Below are 13,232 nucleotides of genomic sequence, written 5' to 3'. Positions count from 1 at the left end.
TTGCCAGGCCTGATCAACAATTATTCAAGACATGTGATGTGGACCGCATTTGATGATTCTCTTCAAGGTGTAAACCTACGCAGCAGCTTAATAAACAGCATACATTGCACAGTCAACATTGATTTACACATCTTCTGAAGAGATGATGCATGAAATGATCAGAAAAGTCAATAATGCAAGCAAAATGTATGGGCTTGAGATAAGTAACAGAAAACAAAATCAATGCCTTCCAGCTATTACCATCATGAAGTAGAGTTCATAATAGATAACATTAAGTTTGAACAAGTTGCATCATTCCAATACCTGCAATCAGCTGTCACTTCTGACAATAATTGCCAGAGTGGTATTCATATACATATATGTTAGCTCTACCTCTGGTGCTAAATGCATTTAGCTGAACAATCAGAGCAAACAACCTGACGAGCCAGATATTTTATTATTCTGACATTAAAAAAAGGAGACTGTGAAACCCATTAATCACGACCTGTATTACCATGAACATATGAATATAGCACTGAAGAAAGCCCCCAAAATTTCCTACAGACATATTGAAATAAATAGCAGAGGCTGTTGATGGGATCAGCCTGTCAGTAGCTCAGAGGGACGAAATTTAGCAAAACGAGGCAGCTGACACTATCACAGCACCTGAGCAGCAATGACTCAGTCACGCAGCACGGGCAACGATACAGCTCGGCTTTGTGTCCAGAGCTTTATGTGGGACCTATCGTATGACTCTACATCAAGGATTCTGATAGCCCCAGGATGCAATCAATAAGAAAGCAACATAAGAGAGAGCTCTGGCCACTGAGGGCTTGTCAACACGGGGAAGCTATTGTGAAACACGGGAGGGTGTGAGTGTGGAGTACAATGGCTCAGGCCCTTGTGGAAGCTGATAGTCTGAGGTGGAGTAAACTCACACAAGGCCATCTACAAGGTTTCTACATGGAGAGCTAGAGTTTAATGTCTATATCACAACAGCCCTCAAACTTTCCTTTGAAAGCGTTTCTTACAGTATTTCAGCAGCAGCGCGTGTAACCTGTGCCACTGAGCAAAACCAGGAGGAGTTGCCTTTGGAGCGCAGGAGAGGCTGCCAAACACAGCTCCGGCTATTTGCAGAAGCAATCACCCTGCCTGTCGTGCAGAGGCTGGTAATGACAAACACAGCCTCTTCCCTCCAGCCAGGAGGATGGATTTGGCTTCGGCTATTCACTATCTGACTTTGACCAATTGATAATTATTCAATGGCTGTAAAAAATACATTGGCAGTCTCAATCCAGCTCCTAACAGAGCTGTAAAATGCTCACAAAAATACAGCAGACGGCAGTGACAATGCCCTTTTGTGAGTAGCAAGAGGTAGAGAGGAAAAAGTGTTCCTCCTTCCCACAAGGCAGAAGCAAAGGTAGTGCCTCACCAGGAGGTGGTGGTGTGGGGAGTTAAATCACCGTGACTGCATCCCTGCTCCTTCCCCTAGCACGGGGAAACTGCCCTGAGCTGCAGTGTCGTAGCTGAACGGCCATCCCAGCAAATCCATTCTCTAATGGCTTGGATCTGACCTGCAGATGAGAAGATGATTTCAGCTGAGTTCTGCTTTGATTTTTTAGGGACCCATTCATCTCCCCAAACTAAAATCTGAGCTCATAAAGCACAAACCCACACAAGCTAAAACCAATCACTACTTCCCCAAATCCCTGCAAAGCCAAACCATTCAGTGCCGCACTGCTCTGCCAATAATAGTAACAAGTAACACTACACTCAGACTGTAATTTTTCATATCCAGTGTTCTGTTGTCATATGATTTACTGTGCTAGCACTGAGAGCCATTGCCCAAGCCCTCTCTCTGCACTCCTCCTGATTTACTTAAATCTTTTTACTTTTATCAGCCACAGGGAATGGGGACACTTACATGTAACAACTGACAATTTGAACAGAAAATACAGAGAAAAGCTGTGTAAAGCAAGTGGCTGAGATTATAGCTGTTGACTTCTAATATTATTTGACAGATGAGACTGCTGCAATTATCCTCTGCTCATGGGTTCCATTACTGGAACAAGAAGCGCACAAAATAAGGGCAATTTCCCAAACAATATATAGGGCCACTTAACTTTGTCAAGAGCCATTTCTGCAAGTGAAGTCCTCCCTGGTTAAAGATACAACGATAATGTGCCGGCAACTTCACATGAGCATTTAGTACATTCCACGTTAACTGCCTTTTCAGTTGTTCTTTTCCTGCTCTGTTTGAACCAAATAGGATATTATTTCTAAAGATATTTGTTTAAAGAATAACATTGTGCTTACTGCTGTTCCCCCTCCCAGGAGCCTTTCTTTCTAAAGAAGGCGTTTCAGAGAGTTTGTGGCACACGAGATCACTCCACATTTTTGCCGAGTCCTGTATCCCCCACATCACGAGCTGGCAGGGAAGGAACCAGCCCCTCACCAAGCTTTTGCTTCCTCCTCCCTCTCCTCCCTCCTTCTGTGGATGCTCTGCTCCAGAGACGTTCCCCGAGCCCCCCACTCCACCCCGAGTCCCCCCCGTCCCCTAGCCCGATGCCACCCTCCCTCTCTCCTCTGCTGGTGGTGGGGAAAGTCCCCACGGCACTGGAGAAGGGAACTGCAATTCAAAAAGCACTGCAGTCCTGGAGAAGGGGAATCTCTCATAAAGGCCATTTTGTATGTCCGAAAGTGAGCAAATAGTAATGAAGAAATAATAACCAATAGATGTGTCAGTGTGTAAACAGGTCTCAGAAAAGGAGTGCAGGTTCAAGGTTTGCCTAAAGTAACACAAAGCAAAGGCAACCGTTCTCTGAAGACTTTCTGTGCCAAATCTGGCCACTGTATCTAATCACTGGAGTGTGAAAGGAGGAACATTAGTCCTGCTTTAAGTTCAAACCTCAGCACAACCTTAGCAACAGAATCACTACTGATGTCTTCATAATATATTTTTAAGGTTGCCCCATTGCTTTGACTTGTGGAACTATTTATAGATCAAAAAGAGCTTCTTGCTCTAAGAGGGAAAAAAAAAAAAAAAGCAATGAATTTTCTGAAAGTGAAGGTGAAAAAAAAAAAAAGAAAGAAGGAAAAAAAAAAAAAAAGGAATAACCTTTGGCCTAGGCAGTAGTTATTAACTCTTCTCTCTAATGCAACCTGCACTGAACTAGAGTGGGAGTGAATTTTTTTTCAGCAATCTTCAACAACCTTTCATAGGCACTCCAGCATCTTCTCTCAGATGTGCCTGGGACGCGGTGCTGCAGACCCAGGCATGAGAAGTCCCACAGATCACTGCACAAACACAAGCACTTCAGGCTAAGCTCAGATTCCTGATCCAGCTCAGCTGGTGCTGATCCGCTGCCTCAGAAGTCAACGATGTTCATCATTCGGGGGAGAAATTTTTTGTCCCATTCATTGTAACCCTGAAAGCTCTCATCCAGGAAACAGGAGTGGCTTTTTCTGAAGTGCTACTAAACACTTGGTTTCTACACTACCTTGTGGCATTGGGATCCACAGCTCAGCAAAGAACTGAGTCAGAGACAATGTGAACAAAGACAGACCTTGACCACAGTCGGCATGACACGGTTTCTCTCCTTGTCTAACAGCATAGCAACCCGGGGAAGAGATCTGGTGAGAGAAAAATGCCACCACATCCTGAGCCTGCCCTGGAGGAAGGGGCAGATCCCTCTTCCCCAAAACACAACCCTCAGCCTTTGCCAAGATACCCCACCTGAAAGCATTCTTCAGGCTGTGGATGCAAAATGACCTTGGATGTCTTGGAATAGGGACACAGTAATTTCTAACACATTTCTGTGAGGTGAATAAGATTTATATCTGTATCACAGAAGAAAAACTGAATGCCCAGAGAAAACAAGATGACATCATTCAAATGCCAAAGCCATGGACCCCAATATCCTCCACATTACACCATTTTCTTATTGTTAAAATTACCAATTCATGGCATTCCTTACCTAGCAAAGCTAGATGTACATTAGGATGCAAAGATCTAAATATGTCGCATTATTTGTGAGATTTTCATCTTTTATTTTCCTCTCTTCACCACACCACTACATTTTTCTGAGAGGCGAGGTGGCTCTTTCCTGGAAAGTGACCTTTGCTGGAGGGCAGGCAGATGGCGGCAGCCACACACAAGCTCATTTCTCCTCCTTGACCATGTGTCACTCAGAAGTCTTGAAGATCTCTATGCTGGAGACCCCAGGTCCCCTTCTGAATCTGGGTCACTGGCAGCACAAGGACCTGCTGCAGGCACCCATGTGTGACACAGGCCCGCCAAAGACTACTCATCATCCTAAGGACACAGCTATAGCCAGGTCTGCACCATGTAATTGAAAAATTTGGGCATCAGAAGTGGTTTTCACTATGATTATTATTATTACTGTTGCTGTTTCTTGTTCAGCCCCTGAAATCTTGGTCTCTTTAGCAAGGGTCTCCTGACAAAGACAACCCCAGAACTGGAAAGACTGCCCTCAGCTCTTCCATAGGCAGTGATTAGATGTCTTTTTTATTTTCCCCTTTAAAAAAAAAATCAAAAAAGAAAAGGGACATGATTTAAAACTAAAATAGAACCAAGCACATTGTACAAAGGATTATTTCAAGTAATTCTCCTTGAAACTGTAACAAAGGAATGTTTCCTGGGGATTAAATGGACTGTCAGGTAATCAGAAAAGTTGTTTTAGGTTTTCCTCAAGAAGAAAAGAAGCATTTTGGATGGATTTTGTTTCTGGTGCTTTGTGACACTTTACAGCTTATTCCCTCATGTCACACCAGTTTATTTCATTATTCATAAACATGCTGAATGCCAAAATGATCTGAGAAGCTATGGGGCTCTTACACGCTCAACCAATAAGCCCTTTTCTCCTTTTCCCATTGCAAATGCAAGGACCCAACCCTCTTGCTATCCTTCCACAGGGATTTTTTTAACCATTGCTCTTCCTGCCACTTTGCTTTTTTTATAGGGGTGGGATTCCTGGTATTTTACATAATGTGCAGGACTCTAAGAAAGCCTTGAAGGAGAAATCACATTTAAGAGAGAATGAATTTGTCCCTCAGGGCTGACAGGCAGGGACACAGCACCAAAATAAATAAATAAAATAAAAATGTCATGGGGGCCGTTGCCCGCACTCTGGGTGCAGTCCTTATCACTGTGCCAGTTACCTGGGGTGCTGACACTAAGGCCCACTCCCACCACTAGTCCCAGGACCCTCCCAGGCTGTGTCTGGATCTGCTAACCACTCTTTCGCCTTGCTTGTTGCTGCAGGGTACAGGCTGCCCTTTCTCAGCACCAGGCCACATGCAGTATGGGCGGTCCCTATAACACCATGACACTATGACACTATGACACACCATTCACAGGGGTGCCTTAAAACGGCCCAGCCCTCTCCCACAGGCCTGGCACCAAAACCCCCTACAAGCAGTGGCTCCCTTCCCAGACCCTTCGAGGGTGCTGGTGAGACAGCCTGGGCCACAGATGGCCCCCGCATCTCACACACCACATCCAGCTCCATATCCTTTTGACGCCAAGTGGAAAGAGCCCTGCTCCCTCTTGGCCTGAGGCACCCAGCCACACAGGGGAGCCCAGTAGCTGCAGCGGGGACTGAAGGGAGAAGGTGTGGGAGAAGCTGGCTGCCTTGCAGCGAGCCAGGCCCACCGGCCAAGGCACCCGGCCTTGTTGCTACGTTGGCCCGTGGCACCGACGTCCTCTTGGACTGCTCCCCGCTACCGAGTGCCCAAGCAGCAAAAGACACCCACATCCATCTGTGCCTGAGCAGCCGGTTTCTGCTGCGGCAGTCAGTCCATGCTGCCGAAAAAGGTGTGGGAAATGCGGGTTTAAATAACACTACGATTCTGCGTGGAATGGACGCGGGCATCGTGCTGCCTGGTGCGACAGACCTCAGCCTTGTTTTGTGGCGCCAGCCCAAGAGCCAAATATTGGTCCCCATGCTGTTACAGAGTGCCTCCGCCTCCCGCAGGCTCGCAGAAGGAGGCTGTCCACATCATGTGTTTTGCTGAGCCTGCTCCCGTCTGGAACAATCGTACCTTCAGGTGTATCTTAATTCTACCTCTAAGAAAGAAAGAGGAAGATTTGACACTGCTAATGGCACAGGAAAATGATTTTATTTTTTTTTTTACTTTTTTAATCTAAGAAAAGGGTTTTATTTTCCACGAACTGCTTCTTTCTAAAAGAATTTTTATTCCAATTATTCAGACACCTGCTGGTGTCCCAGCAGCCCCCCTGGCAGCAGCTAACCCTCTCGGGCTGAGCAGCCGAAGGAAACAAAGCACAGCACAACGTTGCACAGGAGAAACAGTACACACACCAGAAAGTCGGAGAGCACAGCAGCAAATGTGTTATTAGTCTGACATCACAAGGGTCTGCTTGTTTGTTTGCTTCCTCCTTTTATATCCTGATGCTCTCTCTTGCAGTGCCACATGTTGAATTTTTCTTGATTAAGTTGAGACTTTTATTATGCAGGGTCCCCAGAAGAATTACAGAGGGGAAGGAGAAAACCCAACTGCATATGGCAAAGGCACTGACATAGATACTGAATTCTTCCAGCTTGAAATGACAGGCAGTACAAATAAAGCTCTTTTGTACCTGCTCTAAGACATAGCATGTACCAGCCCTTCTTAGCTAATATACCTTGGAAAAAGCAGAAAGCAGGATCAGAGGTGCACAGAGAGGGAAATTTTAAAGCTGTCGTCAGTGGAAGTTTCTTCAGATGAGATGTGTTTGTGCAGTACCAAGCACCATGTTATAATTATTCTGTGTAGTAATATTTTATTTTTATAATTCTTATGACAGAATCTCATAGGCCTCTCTAGCTCTTTTAAAAACAAGTAAATACTTCTCCGGATAATTTTAAAAACAACATTGGTCTTCCAACTCCCCTCACTGTTCAGCGCACAGTGAGTGGGAACCCCCCCATCCCCACCCCACCCAGGGTCAGACCATGGGGGATCAATCTTTTGGCCTCATTTCCCTCCTCCCAGTGAGGGCTGGGTTTTGACAGAGACAGAACAGCCTCTAGGCAGCATCAAAGGCACGATGGCAGGATTTCCTTACTTGGAAATAGTCTTCAAGCAGACCTGTAAACTCTGTTCAAGTTTGCTTTATGGTGCCAGGGTAGTACAAAACAGCCCTAGCATCTGGCCTCAGGGGCTCAATCAGTTCTGTATGAATACTCATATGATGCAGTTATCATCTGCAAAGCTCATAGCTAAGCGCCTTGCTACCAAGTCTCATGGCTTTGATTTAAGGAGCTCCCAGTAATCTGGGACACTACAATTAACATATTTAATAGAGCGACTAATGGGAAAGAAAGAAGGGGGAAAACCTGTATACTACAGCTTAAGCTGATGCTAGGGTAGGAAAGGAACAAAGCCCAGAAGTTTCAGACTAAAATGGTACACATGAACTAGTTAGATTCTCCCTTTTATTGTGCACTATATATATATATATATATACACATATATATATATATAAAGGAGTCACAAAAATTAATTAATAGCTGGTAAACTCAACCAGGTTAATCTATATTTACAGAGTTAACATTTGAGATTTAAACATTCACAAGCCTGCTCATCAAAAGGCAGGTGATCTGCACTTGCTGGACACCAAAGCCTTCCAAACTGTCTCACATGGTGGCACACAAATGATGCACACCTTTATATACCTGGGTTCCCTACATGCAGAAGACCACAAAGTCTGCAGCTGGGTAATTAAAAGAGTTAGGCAACAACTGGGCATTCAATAAAGGTATCTGTAGTTTTTCCAGGTATCTTGTTTATAAACAGGACATAAATAAAAGAAAAGTAGAAGCAATCCCCTAGATATGAACAGGCAAATTTATTGTAATTATAATAAACCAAACACAGCTCTTCTGGTCAGTCAGGGCCTTATTGCACTGATTTTGCTTGGAAAGCAAGCCCAGCTTCAGCTGGCTTGGAGAAGCAGCCAACAGTTCATCTGATCAATGGCCAGGTAATAATAATATATTGCATACCATAATGCTGACTTACAGTATTACAGTGCTGTAACAATTGCCAGACAAAAACTGCGGCAAGATAGCCATATGACTAAGTACATATTTATCTTTTACAGTGTCTTTTAGGTGGTTGTTTAATTATCTCGAAAGTATTCTAAACCTAAGAAATAGTTTCAAATGCTATTCAAATGTGTACCTAAATAACCTTAATTCTGCCTTGGTTTTGCTGTATTCAGTACAGTACATAGCACATTCATTACATATTGTTATTATACCTAGTAAATATAAAATTATGATAAAGCCACTGCAGCAATTATGGTGCCAGATTAGATAAAATGACTCTTTGGGTAAGGTATTCCAGATTTCTAATATAATGTCTTCGGTTCATCCCTCTCTGGAGAATGAAAGCAAGCTGTCCTTAGAAAAGAGGTTAAGCTCTGTTCAAATGACAAAGAGAAGCAGTGGTCGTTTTTGCTTAAAGCACTCTGGAGTTTTATTCCTTCTAGAAACAATAGAAGAGAGAAGTGATGTTGAGAGATGGCAAGCCTTTAAGGAATTTCCTCCAGCAGAACATGATTTTTCAGTGTTGGCAAGAAACTACATTTGGCAAATGACACAAAATGGAGGATGATCATATTTCTTTAACAGTGTAACCTACAAAGATTTTTCTTTTTTTCCATCGTTAACATAGGTCTAATGTTAGGTGCTTACAGAATCTGTTCATAATCAAACTACTTAGTGGATTTATTTGTAAACTCAGACAATACATGAACATGAATAAAGGGTAAGAGCAGCACACATCTGAGCTCACTTTAGCAATCGAAGAGTTAGGCAGTTGGGTCAGCTGGGCATCTGGACTCCCTCACAGAGGACAGAAAGAGCATCTCAGCAGCAAGAAGCTGATTTATTACATGGGATAGGGCTCTCGCTCTCCAGACATGCCCAGTGTCCATATGCACACCTGTTTTTTAGTAGAGTTAGACGAAATCCATCCCAATAAATTAAGAGTGGATTATGATGTTTTCGGTCCTTTGGCAGCAGCATTTGTTAAAAGTTTCTGCCCCTGCCCCCACCATCCACACTCATCCCTGCCACCTCCCATCCCCTAGGAAGTTCAGTTATCCCTCTCCTTTGCACCAGCTCAGTTAACACAGAGACGTAGAATGGCCTGGTCCTAAAGAAGCACTTTTTTCCTATTATCTATCTATTTTTTTATGCACTTCTTGCTATAATTTACCTATTTTCACCACTCTTGGTCACACTAGGAATAGGCATGGCAGCAGACGCAGCCCCCTTGCATGGGAGCAGGGACAGGGTATAGAGAGGGTATTTTGGATCCGCTAATGAAGGATCCTTAACATGGAGCTGCACCCTAAATCTCAAGAGGACACTACATTTTTTGTGTTCATTTACAAAACAAAGAGGCTACAAGCAATAATCAGCACTGCTGGGTTACAGATCCACAGTATCTTCTTCATGGTAAGAGTAGTTTGATCAGCCTCCTTCTTCAGTGACTGTGTATCCCTCATCTTCGAGTACAAAGTGCCTGAGAGAGGTTTACAAAGACTCCTTGCTCAATCAGCCATCAATGAGACAAGCCTCTGACACTCTGGCACCATTCCTGTCTTCCTACTGCCCTCCACCCTTTTTACAAGACATGCGATCCCTTGGGCATCAAAAGGTGTCTCCCACCACCCTCCTTCAGAATGACCCCTGAAAGCCCAATCCTCACTTCCAGGGGCCAGGAAATGTTAAAGAAGTTGCATTTCTTTAGCATTTCCTTATGCTGCCTTGAGCAGTGGTATCCGCTATTGCACCCTCTGCAGAGTGGATTTGTGCTGTGGCCTGAGCCAGAGGAGCAGAGGTTCCTTCGTGCTCATGAGTCCCCTATCTGGATGAGAACAGCTCTTCTGGGGGTGGTGCGTGGTCTTGTCAGATGTTACGGGAAGTTTCTTCTCAAAAATTTCATAGAAAGAGCAAAATACCTCCTTGATACCTCACTGTTACCCGAGGTAGAGTGATTCCAGGGATGAGCTGAGTATACTGGAAGAGGAAAAATATATGCAAAGTAGCAAATATATAAATAATTTCCATACATATATTTACACACACTCATAAATGTACAGTGGGATTTTACAACTTAATTTGCTTTTGAATGGCACTGGACTGATTCAATGTGGTTGCTATAGTACACGTGTCCCCTAAACAGTAACTGAGCACACAGAGAATTATGTTTCTTCACGCATCAACATTTTTGAGTTAAGATCCTTCTTTATTCCTAAGATTGTTGATTAGGCCCCTTTCAAACACAGTATCCACTGTCTGTGCATTACGTGAATCATGTTCAGCACAGGGCATTGCTGAATCTCTGTCACAAACAACCTAGGAATAAAAGATCGGCATTTCAGTTTATTTTTCCTGCATCTTGTTAAAAAATGTACTAGGAATTTTGAAGAAATCTAATGCATAAATACATAGTTTGTCTGATTCAATAGCATATACAATTCAAATGACACCGCATTAGAAAACCAAGGGGCTGCTGTTATTCACCAGCACTGTAAATAGGAGCAATTTATTTCTTTACCTTGACATTATCCAGAGGGCCAAATCGGACTATCGTGATGTAACAACACTGAGCTGCTTGCCCCACTGTCCCCCCAGCAAGTAACCAGAAAACTACCAACCCCACCAGCACAAAATGCTGTTTCTTTAATCTTATCACCACCACCTCTTCTGAGCGGTGAGGACAATAACAGATTGGTATTAACAATCTCAGCCCTTCTCAGACAGTTGGAAGCTTGCATATCTTAACTGATGTGCCTAATTAGATACAGCAGTGATTCAGCCGTCAGCTGCAGGTCTGCGGTTTTGCTTCCAGTGTGCATCAGCATGCTTCGCATCACCCTGCGACTGAGGTGTTTACTCTTCATCACAATAGCTGTTATCTGTCAGAAGTGATGCTGGACTGGTTTCCAAAGAATACCGCTCCTTCATTTATTTATTTGGAAGTACTTTCACCAGCAGGTGCAAGTTATCTTTGACTGAATGTTATTCTGGTGGAAGGTAATAGCCTGTAAATCTTGGTGTCTTCCAGCCCTGGACAGAAAAGTCTGCCCAGCTTTCCAGAGGTGTCACGGAGGAGCGTTTAGCCATGTCATTCGGCTGCCGTGCCCACTCACTCCACTTAGTGTCAGGGAAAGTTTCATCACAGCGCTTGTAGACTTGTGAACAGCTTACCTGCCATGAACTGGATGAGATTTATTTATTTATTTATTTTAATTAGGTGAAATGACTTTCAGTAGCTAGCAGCGTGAACTAGATATGAACTGCTATTCTAGAGGGGAAAGGGTCCGTATGTCATTAACCTTGTCACCCTCTGTTGACATAGCAGAGAATGTAAGGAAAAAAAAAATAAGTTCTCCCAAAGCAAGAAAAAAACTTGATACTCAGTGTTTTCTCAGGCTTTATCCTAGGTAGATTACAATAGCAAGAATACTCTCCATCAAGCTTCAGAAGTTTGAAAGTGATGGTAGATAACACTTTATGTATCTAGATTTAAATTTCAACAGTCCATAGCTAAGGATCTAGGAGCCACATCTTCAGATGGGGTGAAAAACCACAGCTCTGCTGAAGTCTGAAGATGACACCTATTTATATCAGCCACAGATATTGCTCTCAATATCAAAACATATTATCACTTCTGCTTACCTGCCAGTTGCTACGTTTAGTAATCTGTTTTCCATTGCAATAGTAGACCTTTACGGGAAGAAAGAAAATGCAACTCTTTATCAGTGAAGTTTTCAACACAATAGGAAATGTATAAGGCCCTGAACTCAGCTCTTTGTGAATAAAAAGGTTTTTAATTCATCTTTAAGGAAACAATTAGAGATCATCCAGAGCATATAAATTAATCTGATTTTCCTTTCCCTCTAACAAAGCCATTATATATATCTCTTTTCTTTTTCTTCCAGGTTGGCTTATATTTCCTCTCAGGTGCAACTGCAGTTTCCTAAGGCAATGAACTGAAAAAAAAACAGCAACATCTGGAATTATCTGCACTTATGCCAAATAAAATGAACACATCTGAAGAGGACAGTTTCTCAGAATGAAAAGAGAAGTGATGACTAATAAGGAAATGCAATTTACCAAAAATATCTCATTTAGCCTTTTCTTAAATATATCAGCCTTGCAAGTCTCCTCTACCCCCTAAAAGTCCTACTTGGATTAAGAGGCAGCAAGATTTGTTGGGAAAATAATTGTTTGGCAGTTTTGTTAGCTATCTGAGGTGAATGCAAGTTTACAGACTGCTTGATAGCATCTGATAAAACCTAGACTCCGCACCTGAGTTAACAGCCCTCATCTTCTTTTTCATCAACAGAAAGAAACTGGCAAGGTGGGAGTCATCTCACTTTCAAACAAACATCTAAAATAGCTCAGCTGAACTGCTGAGCAATTCCCTGAAAGCAGTGGTTTCTCTGCTTTGACTCAAAAGCAAACTCGGGACAACTAGCTCATCCATGACATCAACATCTGTAGATATCTAATATTAACTGAGATGACAGTGACCCCTCAAAGCTGTCTCACAGACTCACCCCCCCTTGCCTTCCTCCCCATTTAGCCTCTCCATTTTATCATTGTCACTCTTCTGGAAAGGAGGCAACAAGAGAAGTTGTCTTCCTCTATAAGAAGTTTTCTTTGGAGTCCTTAACAAAGAGGTGATGTGACCATTAGCATTTGTTAATATATCACTTAGGTGTATTCAACTTAAATTCCTTGTTCCTACTTCCAAGACCTATCCCTCTTCACCACCTTTCTCTTTGTCCCGTCTAAAATCCCATTCTCTAGGAGTCCCTCCAAAAAATCATTCTTATTTGGTTGGCTACATTAGTCCTGACTTAATGTCTCCACAGCTCTGCCAAACACAGTTAATGGAACCATCCAAGTGTGCACCTCCCTTAAAAAGAAATTAAAGGATCTTATCACTTACAAATTGTCCTGTCCTAAGTTTTACTTATCATCTCAGTGAATATGGATTACACTCATCCCTCTTAACACTTAGACAAGAGACCTACATTAGGTGTGTAGTCACTCACGTCAATGAAGCAACAGTCCCCTCCAAAGGGGCTCTCAGATCTTGCACAGTTTTAATTGCCTCATGAAGATACCTATTTCTTTCACTTGTTACATAAAAGGAGGCCTAAGCAGCAGAATTTCTTATTTTGGGATATCCATTATGTGCCA

General features: G+C 43.0%; 1 protein-coding gene across 5 annotated transcripts in view; it reads right to left on the bottom strand.

Moving 5' to 3' along the window:
- Window positions 1-13,232, bottom strand: part of LOC310897380 (uncharacterized protein) — a 152,875-nt gene that overhangs the window by 94,380 nt on the left and 45,263 nt on the right. For 3 of the 5 annotated variants that reach the window (XM_083830955.1, XM_083830956.1, XM_083830957.1), the window contains 2 exons: window positions 11,700-11,747; window positions 10,050-10,373 (listed from right to left, as the gene is read on the bottom strand). The exons of 1 other annotated variant lie outside the window; for it this stretch is intronic. In XM_083830955.1, the coding sequence (XP_083687081.1) occupies window positions 10,251-10,373; window positions 11,700-11,747 (171 nt within the window). In that variant the 3' untranslated portion in view covers window positions 10,050-10,250. One more of the 5 variants, XR_014582265.1, reaches the window with a different exon arrangement.

The sequence above is a fragment of the Anser anser genome (assembly GCF_964211835.1).
Source record: "Anser anser genome assembly, chromosome: 3".
Taxonomy (NCBI): Eukaryota; Metazoa; Chordata; class Aves; order Anseriformes; family Anatidae; genus Anser; species Anser anser.
Note: the sequence above shows the minus strand (reverse complement) of the source record. Positions and strands in the feature narration are given on the sequence as shown.